Source organism: Ostrinia furnacalis, unplaced genomic scaffold (assembly GCF_004193835.3).
Source record: "Ostrinia furnacalis isolate ACB-3 unplaced genomic scaffold, ASM419383v2 OfSCF3546, whole genome shotgun sequence".
Taxonomy (NCBI): Eukaryota; Metazoa; Arthropoda; class Insecta; order Lepidoptera; family Crambidae; genus Ostrinia; species Ostrinia furnacalis.
The window spans coordinates 429,096-450,059 of NW_021133785.1; the positions used below are offsets into that span (position 1 = coordinate 429,096).

Consider the following 20,964-nt stretch of genomic DNA (forward strand, 5'->3'; position numbering starts at 1 on the left):
GTTGAAAACCACATTATAGAAGAACTACACTGAACTGACACTGACAGGGGATCGCTGGTTCCGACTTTTGTCACGGTGGAAACCATGTATAGATGACCCACGCTGAACTGTCCCACCAAACTCAATGACAGGGGGGCGCTACCATCGTTCAACTATATGGTTTCCAACCATTGAGTTATAATGTACTACGTACTAGAGAAGACATGTCAACTAGACTGTTTCTGGCATGTAAATAGGTCCACGGACCGAAATACAATTAGTATGTGCTCAGCGGTTGCTGTGACAACACGCTTGTGTGCAGTTTTGTTTTTTGAAATATGCCATCCTATAGACGAAAATACTGTTCAAATAACTCCAGATACATATTAAGTAAAAATCAAGGAATGACTTTTTACCATTAAGTTGTACATTTATGCACTTTAAAACACTAATTTAATTTTAATTTGTTAATTACAAGGCGTCACCGCGGCGGCAGCCATTTTACGAAAATTTCAAAGAATAAAAATCGCAGACTTGACACTGACGCATAAATTAGTATACGAAAGGAAGGTTAAATACAGCAATAAAAATATTTTTTTAAAGATTATAAGCACTTTGTATTGCACAAATTACTAATAGTCCCGTCCAGCCCCTTGTGTTAAGCTAAATAAGCTTGGGTTACGGGTGGGCTCACACAATAGTCGTGCGGCATCATGGATCAAACTTGTTTGAATCTCACTGCTGTTGTTCGTATGCGACTGGTTAGTTAGTAAATCACCCTAATTATTGACACCTAGCTCACGAGATAGGCTAAAATTATAATAATTGTACAGTGTGTCTGGTCACCAGTGTCCGACCCGTTAGGGCGCAGTAATATGATCAATTTAATCGACAAATCCAGTATTAAAAAATTACAGCTATTTTAATTTTTTTAGTTTCTGAGTCCGGATGGATTCATTTATTTACCAAATCTACCGATGTACAGGACCTATGAGTATAAAAGTGATTCGTTCGACAGCTGAAAAAGTAAGCAATACGTTGTCATCAAAAGCTTCCATTTAAATTTCTTAGAAACACTTGGTAAAAAAAATGATGCTTCTTTTTAGATTTTTCAATGTTACAAAAAACTAGAAAGTTTTACATTTTTAGATGCACTAAGTCATTACCTAAAAACTGATATACCTTGGCTTTAAATCAACTAGTCTAGGTGCTAGCTACACAGGAGATGCAGCGGTGAAAAGGAGAGGTGGGAATAGTCCCGTAACTTCTACCTCACAGCTATTATACGTGTACTCAACCACTGAGATAGTTAACAATAGAGACAATAAAATAACTGAAAGTTTCTGACTTTCAGTTATTTTATTGGTTCTGGAGTGAAGGCGTGGGTCATCCCTAGCTTTGTTCCTACCGTGACGAGTGGGAATTTTTCTAAAATCTCAAGATGGACTGACTGAAGATAGCAGGAAGACGCTGGGTGCAGGCCACTATCAACTGGGCGATGTGGAAATCATTAGAGGAGGCCTTTGTTCAGCAGTGGACGTCCAGTAGCTAAAATGATGATGACGATGTTTCCTTACAGTATCCAATTCAATAGGCAGAAACTAAACGTAAACGAAGTGTCGCCTCTGTAATGGTATCATTATCTATAACTCATAATATTTCGTGCGCTGTTGGATGACAGTTTTAAACTAGAGATGGGTAATTTTTTTATCGAATTAGAAAATACCAGTTAACGATTCTCAAGGCGATTATCGATTACATTAGATTTTAATCGGGAAGAAAAATAATTAATGGCTTAAGCATCAGTATGAAGCCCATACGCACTTGTAGCACAAGTAACACGATTAGCCTCAGTCCCCTCAGTTGTGAATTCGGAATCGCCAGTTGTAATTTTAAAATCGCATCACAGAGTGAAGTAACTAACACCAAAAAACGGCAGAGCGAAGTGATTTCGAATGTTTCAACTGCTACGTTTTGTCACTTGTCTAGGAGGGCTAATTTTAGTCTAAGGGAGGGGAGCTTAGATTACATGACAGGAAACGCACAATATAATAAAAGAAAATAATGTAAGTAGCTGAACCTTTTTGCTATTGAGCACCATAAAAATTTAACACAATTTAGCCGATTTGTTTATTTTCACAATCGATTCACAATGTCTATGATGAGGCGACCGCAGGAACGTCACTATTCGTGCAATCCTATCAATGAAGTACGACATTTTCTGGTGCAGATTTTATCGCCATAAATTATGAAACTTGATAGTCATGGATTTGACTGACAGCTGTCCGTCAAATTCCCGCCCCGCACCCCGCTCTGTACATATTTTGTTCGCGATGTCTGTTCTATACGTAGTAATATTACTTCAATGTTTCCAACATGGCAAAAATCTGAACCAGCGATCCGGTATAGACGGTGGCGCCCCACTGTCAATGTCATCGACAGGACAATCCAGTATTTTAGAACTATAGTTTGAACGAAGATGGTGGCGCCCTTCTGTCAATGTCGTCGGTGGGACATTTCAGTGTAGTTCATCTATAAAACAATAGACATGCCACTATCAATCAACTGACAATAGGTAAAGATATTTGTTTAATGTCAAAATCGAACTGGAAATAAAAGTTTAACATTGAATTTGAGTTTGTGCGCAATTTGCTAGACATCCCACGAAACAATCTTGTACTAACTTTACGCCTGTATTTACAAACGATACTTGCTTAAGTGAAGCTGCAAATCGAACGTACAACTAATTAATAGAGATGTAAATTAACTGAATCTGACATTTTATGACTTGTTTTTGACCAATTTGGCCGTAAATGACTGTCAGTCAAATTCAGTCGCTTTAGTCATTTTTAACACTAGTCACTCGTTCGTTTCAGCCGAATGACGTCCACTGCTGGACAAAGGCCTCCTCCAAGATTTTCCACAATGAACGGTCCTGCACTGCCCGCATCCAGGCTCTTACCGCGACCTTCACCGGATCGTCGGTCCACCTAGTAGGAGGCCTGCCCACACTACGTCTTCCAGCCCGTGGTCGCCACTCGAGAACTTTTCTGCCCCAACGGCCATCGTCTTTACGAGCTATATGCCCCGCCCTCACCTCGCTATAATCACTATCAAGAGCCTTGATCTGCTTGACGAGGGCCGCAGTGGAGTTGGCCACATCTTTGGCGGCCTGCACAAAGTGTCTCTTAGCTTGAGGTTCTTGAGTCTTGGAGGAGGTCACGCGACACATGTTACACGAAATGTTTCGAGATCGAGTTCTCGAGATTTTTCCCGTTTAGACTTAAGAATTTTTCGAGAATTCTCGAAACCCTGTCACAAAATAGAGTATTACAGGTCACTCACCTCGCTATAATCGCTGTCAAGAGCTTTAATCTGCTTCACAAGAGCTGCAGTAGAGTTGGCCACATCTTTAGCAGCCTGCACGAAGTGTCTTTTAGCTTGAGGTTCTTGAGTCTTGGATGAGGCCACGCGGCATGCGTTACATAGAGCTGATGTATGCTTGGCTACCACTGTCGCTGCTGATAGCACCTGGGGAGAAACATTTAAATTAGAACGATGAAGTGGGAGTATACTGGATAAGTCTAATAAAGAAAGGTGTTAAAAACGATGGTGGACTGTATTATAGAGCGGCCTGCCGGTGGTGATTGTGGTATGCCACTAGAATCAAGGAAACTCCAAAAAAGGGCCAAAACAGTAGGCATATTGCAGCTTTGCAGCTCAAAACATTAACACGAGAGAGTACAAAAGCAACTTCAAAATCAATCCAAAAAACAATATTACAAAAAAAAGTAAAAAACCATAAACAATTATCAAAAAGGATTGCTGGCCAAACTGCCAGCAACAAAAGGATAAATGTAAAAGTGCTTTTTATAAGCCTACTAGCTTTCCGCCCGCGGCTTCACCCGCGTGGAATTTTGTCTGTCACAGAAAAACTTTATCGCGCGCGTCCCTGTTTCAAAAACCGGGATAAAAACTATCCTATGTTCTTTCCCGGGACTCAAACTATCTCTATGCCAAATTTCATCAGAATCGGTTGCGAGGTTTAAGCGGGAAAGCGTAACAGACAGACAGACAGACAGAGTTACTTTCGCATTAATAATATTAGTTGGGATTTACAGAAATAAATGAGTTTTATGAGTTTTTTATAAGTTTATAACTGTTGCAGTACAAAATTGATAATGAGGGTTTTCGCGAATGAAAGATCCGCTAGATGGCGGGACGTGGATGTGGGGTCTAACTGCTGCGTGATTGGTGGATTTTGACATATTATTATCTGTCAATGTCATGTCAAAAATAACCAATCATGCAGCATTTGGACCTCGCGTCTACGTATTGCCATCTGGCGGATTTTTCATTCGCGAAAACCCTCATTCATTGGACAAAATTCTACGTGCTCACGGACCAGACTTTAGTCTCATTATAGTCTGTGTGTGTTACCTGCTGCTGCGTACTGGCAGGGTCGGCCAGCTGCCTGCAGGCGAGGTCGATGGCGGCAGCGGCCCGCGCGAACTGCGCCTGGTCGACTAGGCCTGGTCGCCCGGCCGCGCTCGTCTCGTCGGATATCGCCACCTGTAGACAACATTGATGTATTTATCAATATCACAGATCACAAAAACTAATAGACTAAGAGCTAGTGAACGCCAGACCTACGTCATTTTATAAAAGCTGTAAGTTTGTCAGCATATGCTTCCAATATAGGATATAATGTTGGTGAATTATGAAGTTTGGGTCATGGTGGCTTTGGGAGCTATCCTAAAAAAACTGTCTGGCAAGGAGTTGGAACTGTCAAAACTGTCAGGCTCTTGGGGAAAATACTTCTAATTATTGCTCAAATATTATACATAAAAATCAGATTTTATGGTATAACGTAAGTCTAACTTTTACGGTGGCTTTTTCTGTATATTCAATCGACTGTAATTCTACTAACGTTATATCATAAAATCTGATTTTTATGTAAAAGATTAGGGCAATAATTAGAAGTAGTTTCCTCAACACCCAGACAGTTTTGACAGTTCCAACTCCTTGCCAGTGAGATAGTTTTTTTAGGGTATAGGTAATGAATGGTATGACAGTGGGCAGGGCTTTGCCCAACATTGGGATACACTATAAGCCACTTGATAATAATGAAATACTTTTTATCCAACACATGGACGCCACGTGTTTGATCCGTATCCCCACGTATGCCCTAACCGGAATAATTCCCGTAAATTTAAAAGAGATAATGATGATAATCTACCAACTTTTTCATTATATAGACAAAAATAATTAGCGGGCCGCAATTTATAATGAGTTTAGAACCTCTGATATTAATTTTTTTTTTATCAACTCTCGGCGAACAGACTTTAGGTTCGTCTATCTATTGAGCTGTGGGTGATACGTACCAGGTAAGCGGCCTGCGCTGTGCATTCCACGAGCCCTGTGACGGCGGCGGCGACGGAGCCGACTGAGCGAGCAAACTGCTCGTGTTCCGAGCGTTTCACCGCGCTTGCTATGCCGGACATTCCCTCGCCTGTTGAAAAACAGAAGGTATTAAAACAAAGTTCTTGAAACTTTTTGATACATATTATACTATACTCGTATACCATTTTTAAGTTTTAGGTATTGAGAAGACTCAATTTTCACTGCGTATAACCACAGAATAATAATAAGTACTACGTACAGAAGTTTTACTTCGCGAAGGTATTTAAAAAAATGTATGCTCAATATCATTTAACAATATGGTGTAATTTAGCCTGTCTCAAGAGTCAAGCACCATTTTATTGGCAAACGTCAGTGATCGGCACTGCGCGGAAGCTATAGGGCTGACTTCGGTAAAATGATGTGACGTGAGGTGCCAAACTGCGGAAAATGACGGAGGAAATACATGATTTAGCATGAATTATCATGAATAATATTAACTACTTATTTACCTCTCAGTGCCTTGAGGCAACTTAAAAAAGTACATTCTGTGTTTTTATTATTATTTAGGCAGTTAAATAATGCACAGTATTTAGTACATCATATTCTTTATTTTCTTCCATCATACACAAGAATACGCGTGCGTGAGTCAATGTTCGCTCGTATGTGCGGCCTTGTCGAATAGTATCCTGTAGGTGGGCCATCGTGCGTGTTTTGTTTTCGATGTTAACTCGCGGAGATGAACAGGCCTGGTATAACACAATCCCAGCACGTTAGGTGCACATTGTTTGATGAAGCTTTCAGTGGGACCTATGCAGTGTTCTTCACTTTGGATAGACTCATAGAGCATTGCATAATGGGGGGTCAAAAGGTATAGCTCTCGAGCATTCACGTAATTTGACAGTAAGATCTCGCTGACGTTCAGAAGTCGTCCCATTGAAAAACAGTTCTAAATCCGTATTCACAAGGGTCATTTTGATAGAACGATTACTCGATAGGATCGCAACTCAGTGTTTTGTTATCGTTGAAGTTTTGTTACGTGAATAAGGCTACAGTAGCGAGCCACCCACCACACAATCATGTAAAGCTCACTCGCCTTCGTGAATTGCAACAACTATCATTAAGATTATTAAAAGTAGAAGGCGTTCTGTGATTCAATTGTCGTGGCTGGCCGAGGCCGAAGGCCTTTTCGGTATAGGGTTGTGCAGTGCTGATTTAATATTTGTTTATCGTAGCTTTTTTGTTGTTGATGGCCAGTAACCTGGGCCTCGATTGCGCTAAAAACTTTTAACTGCAATGCGACTGGACGACGAACGAACATCAGCTGTTTTGACAAATCCGTATCGCGGTGTCGTTTTGACAGCTAGTTCAAACGAAGTTGTAACGTAAACGGAACGCAAGGGCGGCTCTGAGTATAAGCTTACAGAAAGCTACTCACTGAGTCCCTTGCTCTGCTCTAGTACAGCATCTAGGCACGCGAAGTGCCTAAGCTCACAGCGACTGTGTGAGCTACTGGATGCAAAATGGTCGCCGCGCATTCCTTCTGCGTCCTTCTGCTCTATGCTGACAAAGGTGACTGAGTTTCTTCTGCCACTTCTTCTCAGCACCAGCCCATTTGTCCCGAAGTGGTGGTAGGGCAAGCTATATTTGGGACGTGTATAAGTGCCCTGGAAAGGGCCTATATCCTGAATAAACTATTTGAATTGCTATCCTACTCTGTGCTACGCTACTCACTGAGTCCCTTGCTCTGCTCCAATATTGTCGAGACACGCGAAGTGCCCAAGCTAACTGACATATCTAACAGGCTGCGAGGGCGACTGGATTCCTTCTGCTCTGTGCTAGTCTACTCTATGATACGCTACTCACTGAGTCCCTTGCTCTGCTCCAGCACAGCATCCAGGCAGGCGAAGTACCCGAGCTTACAACAGCTGATGATGATGATGCAAGATGGCCGCCGCGCATTCCTTCTGCGTCGTACTGTTCTTAAATCAACCTTGACCCTTCTTATAAGACCCATAGTAAGCGACCACAACGCCAGCGTCATACAGCGTCACAACTTCGAGCGTAGTCTCCAACTTTCAAAGAAACTGAGGCTGAAACGAACATCCTATGCTACGCAACTCACTGGGCCTCTTGTTTTGCTCCAATATTGTAGAGTGCCCAAGCTAATAGCTGTCTGTTTCTGCGTCCTTCTGCTTTACTCTACGTTACTCACTGAGTCCCTTGCTCTGCTCCAGCACAGCATCCAGGCACGCGAAGTATCCGAGCCCGCACAGCGGTTGCGTGGGCGAATGGATACGCAAGATGGCCGCCGCGTATTCCTTCGCGTCGTGCTGTGCTTTGAGTGACCCTGAGCCTTATTATGAGACTCATAGTAAGTGACGTCCTTCTGACAGACGACCTCATAAAGTTAGCAAAAAGACGCTGGATATAGGCAAGGTCAATATCGAATGATTAAGGGAGGCGTATGTTCAGCAGTGGACGTCCTGTGGCTGAAATGATGATGATGCTCCTTTAACTCTGTGCTTGACTTTCACTGGTTGAGTTTTTATTCGCGGTCAAGCTGTAGATCCTGGCTACACAGAAGTTGCAGCGGTGGGAACGAGTGGTGGGAATAGTCCCGTTCTGCTTTACTCTACGTTACTCACTGAGTCCCTTGCTCTGCTCCAATATTGTCGAGACACGCGAAGTGCCCAAGCTAACAGACATAGTAACAGGCTGCGAGGGCGACTGAATTCCTTCGCATCGTACTGTGCTTTGGGTGACCTTGAGCCTTCTTATGAGACTCATAGTAAGCGACGTCCTTCTGCTCTGTGATACGCTGGCTGATGGTGGATGGGACAGCAAGTTTTTGGAGTGCAGCGCAGCGTGTGACGTCAACAAGTGAACAAACGACCTCACGAAGGTTGCAGGACGACGCTGGATGCAGGCCGCTACCAGGTGAATATGGAGAGGCCTATGTTCGGCAGTGGACGTCCTGTGGCTGAAATGATGATGACGAATCCTTCTGCTTTACTCTACGTTACTCACTGAGTCCCTTGCTCTGCTCCAGCACAGCATCCAGGCAGGCGAAGTACCCGAGCTCGCACAGTGGCTGCGTGGGCGCGGCCAGAAGCGGCGCAGCGCCTCGGATGCGCAAGATGGCCGCCGCGCATTCCTTTTGACCTGGAGCCGCTTCTGTGCACACATCCACCTGAAAAAAAAGGTCTGTTACAGCAACAAATAACAACATTGAGGGACCTCCCATACTAGCGTCTTTAGTTTCGAGCAACGTTGACACGACACTAATGTCCGTTTTCACCATAAATTCCTAATTTTTAAGTGACCCCTATGGTAACAAATAATTACGTTTTTGTAATGTGAAGGAAGGAATCAGCTGTCACATAGTATGTAATTTTTGGCAGCGCGTTTATCGCGCTGATAAATCGCCTAAGAGCGCTTTCATAAATAGGCATTTTTGTCGCGCGACTGTAGTGCTTTAAGTCGCGCTGCAGTCGCGCGACAAAAACACCTAAAGTGCTCTTAATGTGAAGGCACTCTTAAGGCCAAATAGGTGAAATACAAACATGATGATGATGATGAAGATTCTGACTCATGACCTCACGAGTCTACTAAAGCAGATATCAGCAGCACTCTTTTCGCGGATGTCTTAAAGGCGACTTAGGGACGGATTTTGATGATTATGAGGATGTTGATAATGATGACTCACCAGCCTATTAATACTGTCAATGACAGCTCTCGCAGCAGCGGTGAGCTGGTTGTTGGCATTGGGCCGCGCGAGGTCCTACCTAACTCACTAATGATGACGTCTAACGATGTCTTAAAAAACTGAAAGTTATGAAGATGATGATGAGCACTCACCAGCCTATTAATGCTGTCAGTGACAGCTCTCGCGGCCGCGGTGAGCTGGTTGTTGGCATTCGGTCGCTTGAGGACCTACCTAACTCACTAACGATGACGACTAACAATGTCTTAAAAAGTTGATGATTATGATGATGATGATGACGACTCACCAGCCTATTAATGCTGTCAGTGACTGCTCTCGCAGCAGCGGTGAGCTGGTTGTTGGCATTGGGCCGCGCGAGGTCCTGGCTGACGGACTTGGCGGTGGCCAGCAGCTTGGACGAGTTCACTGTCACCGACTTCATGGAAGTCACCATGAGGGTTTGGGTCTCGCGGTCCTGGGGGCAAAGAGTAGCATTTAGAAGATAGATCATTAATGTATCCTAGCTATAAGATAGTACAAGATTATTTTTAAAGGCCCGATTCAACCCAACCGGGTCTATGTTTAAGACTGCAGATTTTATAAGACCTTAAAGATATTGACCATTTGAAAAAAAACTTTTATCCGAGAATAACTCCTGGTATAGTTATACTGTGTATGTGAGCCAGTTGGCTCACTGACAGTTTCAGTATGGGAAATATACTCAACATCAAATAAACCGCACCTTCCGCGACGCGAACTTTAACGATTTTCTTCTGACACAATCATGGTGCCCCAACAATATTGGTGTTATTTGAAAGCCCAATAAATATCCTTAAAGAAAAACTCATTTAATTTCTTAATAAATGATTAACATATACCATAAATGTGACTTGAAAAAATACCTCACTTTTGGGCCCACCTATGGGATCAATTAGACCAATTTTTATGGTTGTAAAACCAAATAATGATCTCACGTGTCCTCTTTAACAGATGGATAGCGATTAATCCCAACTTAACAGTTTTATAGCCATAAAAGTTGGCTCTAGCGTAACTACCTATTTTTTGAAGAAGTGACTCTGGACACGGTAATACTATCTATACAGTATTCCAACTCGGCCATATTTTTGAAAAAAATGTCAACGGCCCCGCGGTGCGTCACGGTATGACAACATGCGATAGGGCTGCTTACCTACAGTACCCATTCTAATAAAATTACATCTGTCTACTTAGAATTTCTATCTAGTTTTGTGATTGTAATTTTTTTTATTTAGATAAACAAAAATACTTTGTGAATGGAATAGGATAAAAATGCGTGTTGTTTTGTGATTAGTAGATTTAATTTAAAAAAATATACTAAAATAATTTTGAATCTACTAATCATAATGAGTACTTAATGACCTGTTACTTTAATTTCAGGCGGGCGAAATCGTTGGCAAAAGCTGGTTTTATACAATATATTTTATAATTTTCATTTCAAATCAAACTGACTGAAAATGACAATTTCTGACAGTTAATGACTAGTTTTTGACAAAGATCGTAAATGACGGTCAGTCAAATTCAATCACCTTAGTCATTTTCAACACTAGGCCATCGACGTCCGTTCGGCACATTCGCGACACCCCTAACTTTTGGATTTCGACCACGTCCCGAGATTTGAAATTCGAAGGAAAGCTCGCGTTTCGTCGGTTTATATGAAGTTACAATACTGTATGATATTATTACCGTGCTCTGGATCCTTCTAAAGTCACATTTTTGGGGTAAAACCCTTTCTTTTAATGAAATGAAGGTTAGAACTAGGTTTTCAAATGGTGCCAATATTGGTGGGAAGTGGGGAAGCATACGTTTGAAAATGCTTGTCGCGGGAGGTGCGATTTATTTGATGTCGAGTGTATGTCAAAATTGACGATTTAATCTGAAATTAATCTACTCTTGTTTGGTCGAATCCACCATAAAGCGTATAGTAGAAATATTAGGCTATTGTGCGCAGGTTAACACCCTAGTTGAACTCTGGCTTATATTGTCATTTAGTATGGAAATATCATTTTCATCCTTTTTATCAATAAGGGCGAAAAGGTTTTACACTATTTTAAGAATAATACAACCCGGTCGAGTTAAATGCGGACCTGACAGCTGTGACGTCACATCGCCGCTTTAATACGGACGGGGCGAACGCGGGTGCGGGTGAATGCAAGAGAGTCGCATTTCAGTTAACTCGATCAAGTTGTACACGTTCGTTTCAGCCAATTGACGTCCACAGCTGGACAAAGGCCTCCCCCAAGGCTTTCCACAATGAACGGTCCTGCGCTGCCCGCATCCAGGTTCTTCCCGCGACCTTCACCAGATCGTCGGTCCACCTAGTAGGAGGCCTGTCTACGCTACGTCTTCCAGCCCGTGGTCGCCACTCGAGAACTTTTCTGCCCCAACAGCAACGTAGGTATTGAGCTATCACGTGAGTGTAGCGAGTGTATGGGGCCTTACAGGCCAGCTCACCTCAGTCTGTCCTGCCATCTCCATAGCGACTGATATGAGCCGGTTGTAGGCCTCGCCGAACTGGCGGCCGCTGGCTCGCAGCTGTTGTGGCTTATCCACTCCGCCTACCACGTCAGACGATGCCGTGTTGAGTTCTACTGCCGCTGTGTTCAGTTCTGATTGCAGCTCGCTGTGGATGACGAAATAAATGTAAGTTTTTGCACGAAGTGTTTTGTATTAGAAATATTAATATGTGTAGGTATATTTAAAAGTGGTGCTAAATAAAAATGTTTTCTTTCTTTCAAATGTTCATCATTATAGCCACAGGATGTCCCCTCCTGAACATAGGCCTCCCCCAATGCGCCTTCCTGCTACCTTTATGATGTCGCCAGTCCACCTTGTGAATGCATGTCCCTCTTTCTCTTACAAAAACTTAATTGTTTATGGCCCAATTCGACCAAACTTTTATCCGAGAATAATTGCTGGTATAATTGTCACATTGACAGTTTCAGTATGGGAAATATGTCAAAATGTCGAATAACTGACGATTTATTCTGAGATTAATATTTACGTCTTGGTCGAATCCACCCTATATCGACGATACGATATCCACCATTTTGATTCCGCTAAAAACATTTTCATGTAAAATGTTGCAAAGACAAAACCATATTATTAAGGTTCTGAACGTGAAAAAGTTTTCCTGCATTACTGGATCCCATAAAACTAAATTACCATGGGAAAGGGCCCTAACACGCAACTTACCCATAGCTCTTGTCAGAAGGCGGAAACTCTCCCATGTTCAGTATATTGAGGGTCTCGTTGATGTTTTCAGCCGCTGCATCCAGCTCTGTCTGCGAGGGGACCGCCTCCAATGTGGATTCTAGGCGCTGGTGGACAAAGGGTCAATATTAGCTTCTAAAGCCTGGTCCGTGAGCACGTAGAATCCCGTCCAATGACCCCAAGCTGCCCATCCTTATCGCTCGCGCGTAATTATATCAGGCTTTATACGCAGAATTTGAGTGTGAGTTTCGATCTGTCAATAAGACCGCAATTAACACTTTTTTCTTCCCATAGTACAGCCAAGACGACGGTAGTAGTCAACGCTATCATATTTGAAATAAAGAGTATTCTTTTTTCTTTTTGAATAAATCCCCATGATATATTCTGAGGTCACTATTGGTTTATTATAAAATGGCCTAAACACTTAAATGGGGTTTGAGCAATAGTGTGATAACCACCGATCAATAAGTTAATTTAAAACTGCGAAATATAAAAAAGTTCATTATATCTACCTACAAATTGTACGTAAATTGTGCTGTTTATTTATTTATTTATAGAACGGTAGTACCAATCACACTATTGAAACATGTAAACAGTTATTAAAGTTGTTGTAGATTTAGCAAGTTAGTGTGTATGAGGAAAAGTCAAAGATAGCTGATTAGATATGTTTTTGTTTGTGTTGTCATCTATCACCAACCTCGGAAATGTCCTTGGCGATGGACACGATATGCGCGGTGTCCATCTGCTCCGAGCTCGAGAGATACGTCTTGACAGTTTCCACCAGCGTCAGCGATGACGTCAGCACTTGGCGTCCGGAGGATATCACCCTGTGGGCAAACACAAATATGTTATTTATTTATTTAATTAAAATGCAAGTGGGCTTACAGATAGATCCAAAGCGCTCACATTGCCAATTTGAAATTGCATCAAAGAGAGTATAATGAGCTGTATGTGATGTATTCTCTGATATTTATTACAACAAGGCTGATTTATTATTAATTACAATATTTTAACCATGCTGTGTGTACACGTTATTTGAGTGATGATCTAGATCTAAGCATAAGTTACTTTCTTTATATATTATTTGTGATTGTTACTTGTTGTGTATGTCTAATAATAAATAAATATGACGATATATGAGTTTTTTGCCACTTTTCAGCACCAGCTGGTATGTTTTCCCGAAACAAGTAACAAGAAACTAAACTACACCCGCTAAATTCTTGCCGCATGGTTACTAAAGCTCGGTCCGTGAGCACGTAGAAATTTGTCCAATGACCCCTAGCTACCCATCCTTATCCCTCGCGCGTAATTATATTGCTGTCGCGACTGTGCGACGGGCGCCCGCAGTGAGTGTGCGAGCGCGATAGCAACATAATTACGAGCGAGCGATAAGGATGGGTAGCTAGGGGTCATTGGACAAAATTCTACGTGCTCACGGACCAGACTATAGCTAAGACAAGCTATTTATTTATTTATTTTAAAAACGTCTCTTTGCAGTAAGCATCACTCAGCTGAGAAGATGAGAGGAGCTTTATCCAGCTGTCATTCTTCACTAGCAGTCTGCGGTGGCTAGCTAGCTAAGAAGAAGAAAAGGGCGTTGAATCCAGCAGTGCTCTTCAGTAGTCTTTGGGAGAAGTTTTTGTCCAGCAGAAGTCTTTCGGCTGTAAGAAAGAGACAGAGAACAGTACAAGTCTAACAGATCACTCTGTGGAGGGTGCGCGTCAGCTCGGGTTGTCTCTGTCTAGCAGAAGTCGTCTTTGGGCTGTAAGAAAGAGAACGCACCTGTCCCTCCTGTGTGGCTCGGGTTGCGTGGCCACCGCTGCTCTCACGCCGCCGCTGAAGTCCCGCAGCGCCGCCGCCAGCTCGCCGCCCGCTCGGCCGCAGCCCTCGCCCGCTCCGAGGCGGCAGCTGGATACCAGCTGAGACGTCGATGACGCTGCCGAGCGAGCGGCGTTGCGCATTGTTGCTGATGCCCACTCCTCCTGGAGATGGAGAGATGATGTTAGTATTGGTATAGCCTGGTCCGTGAGCACGTAGAATTTTGTCCAATGACCCCAAGCTACCCATCCTTATCGCTCGCGCGTCGCGTCCTTAGTGCTGTCGCGACTGTGCGACGGGTGCCCGCGGTGAGTGTGCGAGCGCGACAGCAACATAATTACGCGCGAGCGATAAGGATGGGTAGCTTGAGGTCATTAGACAAAATTCTACGTGCTCGCAGACCGGACTATACGTATAGGTTTTCTTCGCGAAGGTATTAAAAAAAATTATGCTCAATGTCTTCAACAATATGGTGTAATTTAGCTTGTCTCAAGTGTCGAACACCGTTTTGTTGACATACGTCAGTGACCGGTACAGTGCCGAAGCCATAAGGCTGACTTCGGTAAAATAATGTGTGACGTGAAGTGCCAAACTGCGGAACATGGCGGACGAAATACATGATTAAGCATGAATTATATTTTGTTATTCTATTATTATTTAGGCGGTTAAAGCACTGCAAAGTATTAATTACACCACCTTTTTTTTCTACTTTCCATCATGCATAGTTTATTGTCTTTACAATGCAAATGGCTGAAGAATACGCGTGCGTGCGTCAATGCTCGCTCGTGAGTGTCCTGTCGATTAAATATCTCAGGAGGTGCCGTCGCGCGCGTTTTGTTTTTGATGCAAATTCGCGGAGCCTGTTTAGGCTTGGTACAGACGCGCGTCATATGACGTCACTCGGTGTCACTCACCGTCTGTCCAGGCAGCGGGCGCAGCTCGAAAGCCTTGGCCGCTCGGTCCAGCTCATCCAGCTCGGCTTGCAAGCTGCGGATGATCTCCGCCGCCGCGTCCAGCTCCAAGCCCTTGCACGAGATGCGAGCTCGGCTGACGGCCGACCTGTGGGGAAAGGATATTTTGAAGATTAAAAGTATTAATTGCGAAAAATCAAAAACGTTAAAATAGCCAAGACTTAGCCATAATATAGTTTTGCCAAATTTACAACATCGACCCATTCACTTTCCAACAAATTATAACTAAGCAAGATTGTATAACATTTACCACCCACATTTAAAACATAGTTAGCAACCTAAAATCTTTCAACAATTAAAATTCTAAATCACGTAGGAGAGAGCAACGCGTAAACCGATAGCGCCGCGCTCTCTCTGAAATTCGAAATGCCCAAATTAAAAAAAAAAAGTTAAAATAGCGGTATCGTTATTGCCAATGAGCTGCTGTCATAGTGACATTGACGTAATGTCAATGTCATACGAGAATCAACCGTCAGAATAGAGGGCTCTGCGCGCTTTTGTGCTAAGTGATGAATTGTATCCTACTTCCTACTATATAATATTAAAAAATGCGAAAGTTTGGATGTCTGGATGTTTGTTACTCTTTCACTTTCACACAAAACGACTGAACGGATTTTGACAAAACTTTACAGTATTAATGTTTATAACCCAGAATAACATATAGGCTATAATTTATGACGATCTGTGACAAACTAAATTTCACGCGGGTGAAACCGCGGGCAAAAGCTAGTTAAAAATAAGGCAATATAATGTGAAAGTTAAGTATCCAGTGTTTTATTTATGAGAATAGATCTACCGGCCTCTAATAAAAGATAGAGAAGAGAGGGCTTAGTGTGAGTTTACATTAACAGACGTCACTAGCGAGCACGTTAAAAAAATATATGAAGATTGTAGTTCTTGAGAGTTTCCGCTAGGGGCGCTGTACAATCCGTCGATATCGAATGCGTTTGACGTAAACTCACACTACGCCCCCAGATGTTTCAAAAATAAACAGAATTGAGAGTTAGTTGGACAGGTTTGTTGCAATGGAATTATGGTCATACTAGCTTTTTAGTTGGACAGGTTTGTTGCAATGGAATTATGGTCATACTAGCTTTTGCAAACGGTTTCGCCCGCGTACATTCCTATGCAACAAAAAGCTTGAAGCAGGTCTTGTGAACCATTCGCTATCTTTGTTTGATGAGTCGCGGGAGGTGCCTGGATGCGGGCGGCGCAGGACCGGTCTTTGTGGAAATCCTTGGGGGAGGCCTTTGTCCAGCAGTGGACGTCTTTCGGATGAAACGAACCAAACCTATTCAGTGATCGGTCACTGCTTGTTCGTGAATTCTTTGCAATCTTTGCGGATTAGCCATGTCAGGCTGCGTGCTCCCAGCTATAGTCTGGTCCGTGAGCACGTAGAATTTTGTCCAATGACCCCCAAGCTACCCATCCTTATCGCTCGCTGTCTCGCTCGCACACTCACTGCGGGTGCCCGTCGCACAGTCGCGACAGCAATATAATTACGCGCGAGCGATAAGAATGGGTACTGGACTATTCCCACCTCTCGTTCCCACCACTGCAACTCCTGTGTAGCCAGGATCTACAGCTTGACCGGCCCAAAAACCCAACCAATGAAGGTCAAGTTTGTCCCGGGGGAAAGTTTAACTGTCATTGGACCCGCAACGAAATTAATCAGAAGAACAAACGTGTTCAAAAAAACGATTCCTAAAAAGTTGTGGTTCTGTTTCTTTAAATTAAAAACTATTAATTTATTTTCAATGCGTTTATTAAAGTCAATAATCGAAAAATATAGTTGATTTTTGTGATGTTTTTAATAACTAAGTATTCACTGCAATCGATTAATGAACCGTGGAAATAATCGATTTTATTATACAAGAAATACCCCAGCACTAAATCTATTCCGTTTCACACATTGCGTACATTAAATAAAAAATATTTTTACATCGTATTTAATTAAAATATAATCAATAGACTCAGATTTTACTATATACTTCAAGACAAGTAGTTATTTTTTTTTATAATATTGCTAATAAAATACAAACATTTTTTCAAAAATATTCTGCAAATGTAGTATGCGTAATATGGATAACCTTGAAGTGTCGTACGGATCATCTTACGTGAAAAAGACTATAGGGGTCATTGGACAAAATTCTACGTGCTCACGGACCGGGCTTTAGATGTTTGAAGATGACGTCATACCTGAGCTCGGCGCAGCTGGTGGCGAGGCGCTGCGTGCTCCCAGCTAGATGCTTGCCGGCGTGGCCTTGCTGCACTGTTGGCAGTACTGCGCGCGACGCTGCGATTACGTGGCCGCTTGACTGTGGAAGAAGATACAAGAATAAGTATATGTTACTCCAATTGTTGGTAACAACAATTTATCTAGTTCTTAGAAAGGTTGATCAAAAGAGGCCGAGTGACGAGATATTTCTCGCCAAGTAAACATAAGTGGCAGCGAGCGCAGCACATAGCTAATAAAATTGATAACCAGAGGGATAGACAAGTTCTCGAATGGCGACCAAAGAATCGAAAACCAGAATGTGAGCAGATCACTTTGTGGACTGATGATTTAGGCAAGGTCGCGGGAAGCAATAAGACCGGTCGTTGTGGAAGTTCTTGGGAAAAGTGGACGTCCTATGGTTGACCCGTAGAATAAAGCATAAGAATCTTAACACAAAGGCATTTGGAGGGAGAGATGAGATCCTAAGTAGCCTTGGCTTCTTGCTGGAGGGAGAAAGTTGGCAGAGAAGAAGTTCGAAGTCAAAGATAAGTAGGAGTATCTTACTTTGCGTGAACATTCTATGTTTCGGATAACTCTAGCATTCTCGGTTTTTGTTTTGTGAACTATCATCGTCCATCATCCGATACTGCTGGAGGGTGCGGGTAGGTTTTAAAGGGGATTAGGTAGCTCTAACATCCTCGCTGTGAGCACTTTACCTGCAGGAAGGCTTCAGAGGCTGAGATGACATCTTAAGTAGCCCTGACATTCTTCGCTAGGGTTGGCACAGAAGGGTGGCAGACATGACAGGGCTATTCCGAAATGCTTTTGTAGCTTCGGGTCTATCTGTCACCGTCACTCATGCTGGCATCTCACTTATGTGAGAGGGACGGCAACATTCAAAGCTTCGGAGATCCTAAGTAGCTCTAGCATTCTTCCTTTGAAGACTACACCAGCAGGAAGGCTTTGGAAGATGAGATTAGCAGTCCTAAACTTTTATTTGTCTCCGTCAATCATGCTAGCATCTCGCTTTGCGTGAGAGGGACGACAACACAGGTGCTAGGCAGCTGCAGCATCAGCACTGACCTGCAGCAAGGCCTCGGAGGCGGAAAGGAGGTCCTAAGTAGCCTTGGCTTATTGCTGGAGGAAGAGTTGGCAGAGAATTTGTTTTGTGAACTTTCGTCCATCGCCCGGTATTGCTGCAGAGTGAGGGTAGGTTTTGAAGGCGGAGACGAGGTCCTATGTCGTTCTAACATTCCTGCTTTAAAGGCTATACCTGTAGCAAGGCTTCAGAGGCTGAGATGAGGTCTATCTGTCACTGTCGCTCTTTCTAGCCCCTCGATTTGAGTGAGAGGGACGGCAACACAGGTGCCAGGCAGCTGCAGCATCCTGCTGTGAATATTATACCTGCAGCAAGGCTTCGGAAGCAGAGATGAGGTCTATCTGTCACCGTCGCTTCTACTGGCGTCTCGCTTTGCGTGAGGGGAACGGCAACACAGGTGCTAGGTAAAACCCGATCGCCGAGCACGTAGAATTTCGTCTAATGACCTCAAGCTATCCATCCTTATCGCTCGCGTGTAATTATATTGCTGTCGCGATTGTGCGACGGGCGCCCGCAGTGAGTGTGCGAGCGCGACAGCGGTAGCTTGGGGTCATTGGACGAAATTCCACGTGCTCGGCGACCGGACTATAGCTGCAGCATCAGCACTGACCTGCAGCAAGGCTTCGGAGGCGGAGATGAGGTCCTAAGTAGCCTTGGCTTATTGCTGGATGGAGAGAGTTGGCAGAGAATTTGTTTTGTGAACTTTCGTCCATTCCCGGTACTGCTGCAGAGTGAGGGTAGGTTTTGAAGGCTGAGACGAGGTCCTATGTCGTTCTAACATTCCTGCTTTAAAGGCTTTACTTGCAGCAAGGCTTCAGAGGCTGAGATGAGGTCTATCTGTCACTGTCGCTCTTTTTAGCCTCTCTCTTTGAGTGAGAGGGACGACAACACAGGTGCTAGGTAAAGCCCGTAATTAAAACACGTAATTATATTGCATTCGCGCTCGCACACTCGCTGCGAGCGCCCGTCGCACAGTCGCGACAGCAATATAATTACACGCGAGCGACAAGGATGAGTAGCTTGGGGTCATTGGACGAAATTCTACGTGCTCGGCGACCGGACTATAGCTGCAGCATCAGCACTGACCTGCGACGTGCGAGCTTAGCGTCTGGCACTCTTGGAGGAGCGGCCTGGACAGGTGCCAGGCAGCTGCAGCATCCTGTTATGAATACTATACCTGCAGCAAGGCTTCAGAGGCTGAGATGAGGTTTATCTGTCACTGTCGCTCTTTCTAGCCCCTAGCTGTGCTTAAGAGGGATGGCAACACAGGTGCTAGGTAAAACCTGGTCGCTGAGCACGTAGAATTTCGTCCAATAACCACAAGCTACCCATCCTTATCGCTCGCGTGTAATTATATTGCTGTTGCATCTGTGCGACGGGCGCCCGCAGTGAGTGTGCGAGCGCGACCGCAACATAATGAGGGCTATCGTTTTAGCGGTCACCAGTTAGCGCCACTGTAGAGTAAGGTCCTGTCACTTGCTAGTAGCGAAGACAGTGGCGCCAACTTGTGAGCGCTAAAGTGGTAGGAGGACTATCGCATTTGCACTCATCAAGATGGCGCCACTGTAGAGTCAATCAAAATCACTGTCAATCGCCATGGGTGCCAACTGTTAAGTATAAAAACGATAGCCCTCATTACGCGCGAGCGATAAGGATGGGTAGCGTGGGGTCGTTGGACGAAATTCCACGTGCTCGGCGACAGGACTATAGCTGCAGCATCAGCACTGACCTGTAGCAAGGCTTCGGAGGCTGAGATGAGGTCGAGCTGGGCCGCTGGACGTGCGAGCTGAGCGTCTGGCACTCTTGGAGGTGCAGCCTGGACAGGTGCCAGGCAGCTGCAGCATCCTGCTATGAATACTATACCTGCAGCAAGGCTTCAGAGGCTGAGATGAGGTTTATCTGTCACTGTCGTTCTTTCTAGCCCCTCGATTTGAGTGAGAGGGACGACAACACAGGTGCTAGGTAAAGCCCGGTCTGTGAGCACGTAGAATTTTGTCCAATGACCCCAAGCTACTCATTCTTATCGCTCGCGCGTAATTATATTGCTGTCGCGACTGTGCGACGCGCGCCCGCAGTGAGTGTGCGAGCGCGACCGCAACATAATGAGGGCTATCGTTTTAGCGCTCACTAGTTAGCGCCACTGTAGAGTAAGGTCCTGTCACTTGCTAGTAGCGAAGACAGTGGCGGCAACTGGTGAGCGCTAAAGTGGTAGGAGGACTATCGTATTTGCACTCATCAAGATGGCGCCACTGTAGAGTAAGGTCCTGTCAATCGCCAGGGGTGCCAACTGTTAAGTATAAAAACGATAGCCCTCATTACGCGCGAGCGATAAGGATGGGTAGCATGGGGTCATTGGACGAAATTTTACGTGCTCGGCGACCGGACTATAGCTGCAGCATCAGCACTGACCTGTAGCAAGGCTTCGGAGGCTGAAATGAGGTCGAGCTGGGCGGCGGCGGCGCCGGGCCTCGTGCTGGACGCCTGAGCCGCGTCCAGCACGCGCGGGACTTGGGAACTTAGCGTC

General features: G+C 44.2%; 1 protein-coding gene and 1 long non-coding RNA gene across 14 annotated transcripts in view; one reads left to right on the top strand and one right to left on the bottom strand.

The window, feature by feature from the left end:
* The window catches only part of rhea (Talin_middle and talin-RS domain-containing protein rhea), a 139,605-nt gene that overhangs the window by 64,057 nt on the left and 54,584 nt on the right, over positions 1–20,964 (bottom strand). For all 13 annotated transcript variants that reach the window (XM_028311764.1, XM_028311772.1, XM_028311769.1 and 10 more), the window contains 11 exons: positions 17,323–17,441; positions 15,067–15,211; positions 14,117–14,316; positions 13,032–13,161; positions 12,317–12,441; positions 11,576–11,744; positions 9,393–9,560; positions 8,410–8,572; positions 5,364–5,491; positions 4,420–4,551; positions 3,325–3,510 (listed from right to left, as the gene is read on the bottom strand). In XM_028311764.1, coding sequence (XP_028167565.1) covers positions 3,325–3,510; positions 4,420–4,551; positions 5,364–5,491; positions 8,410–8,572; positions 9,393–9,560; positions 11,576–11,744; positions 12,317–12,441; positions 13,032–13,161; positions 14,117–14,316; positions 15,067–15,211; positions 17,323–17,441 — 1,665 coding nt within the window. The remainder of the gene's footprint in view (positions 1–3,324; positions 3,511–4,419; positions 4,552–5,363; positions 5,492–8,409; positions 8,573–9,392; positions 9,561–11,575; positions 11,745–12,316; positions 12,442–13,031; positions 13,162–14,116; positions 14,317–15,066; positions 15,212–17,322; positions 17,442–20,964) is intronic.
* Positions 54–2,511, top strand: LOC114357948 (uncharacterized). Its single transcript, XR_003656341.1, has 3 exons — positions 54–86; positions 1,285–1,287; positions 2,448–2,511. It is a non-coding gene; the product is annotated as an uncharacterized LOC114357948 (long non-coding RNA).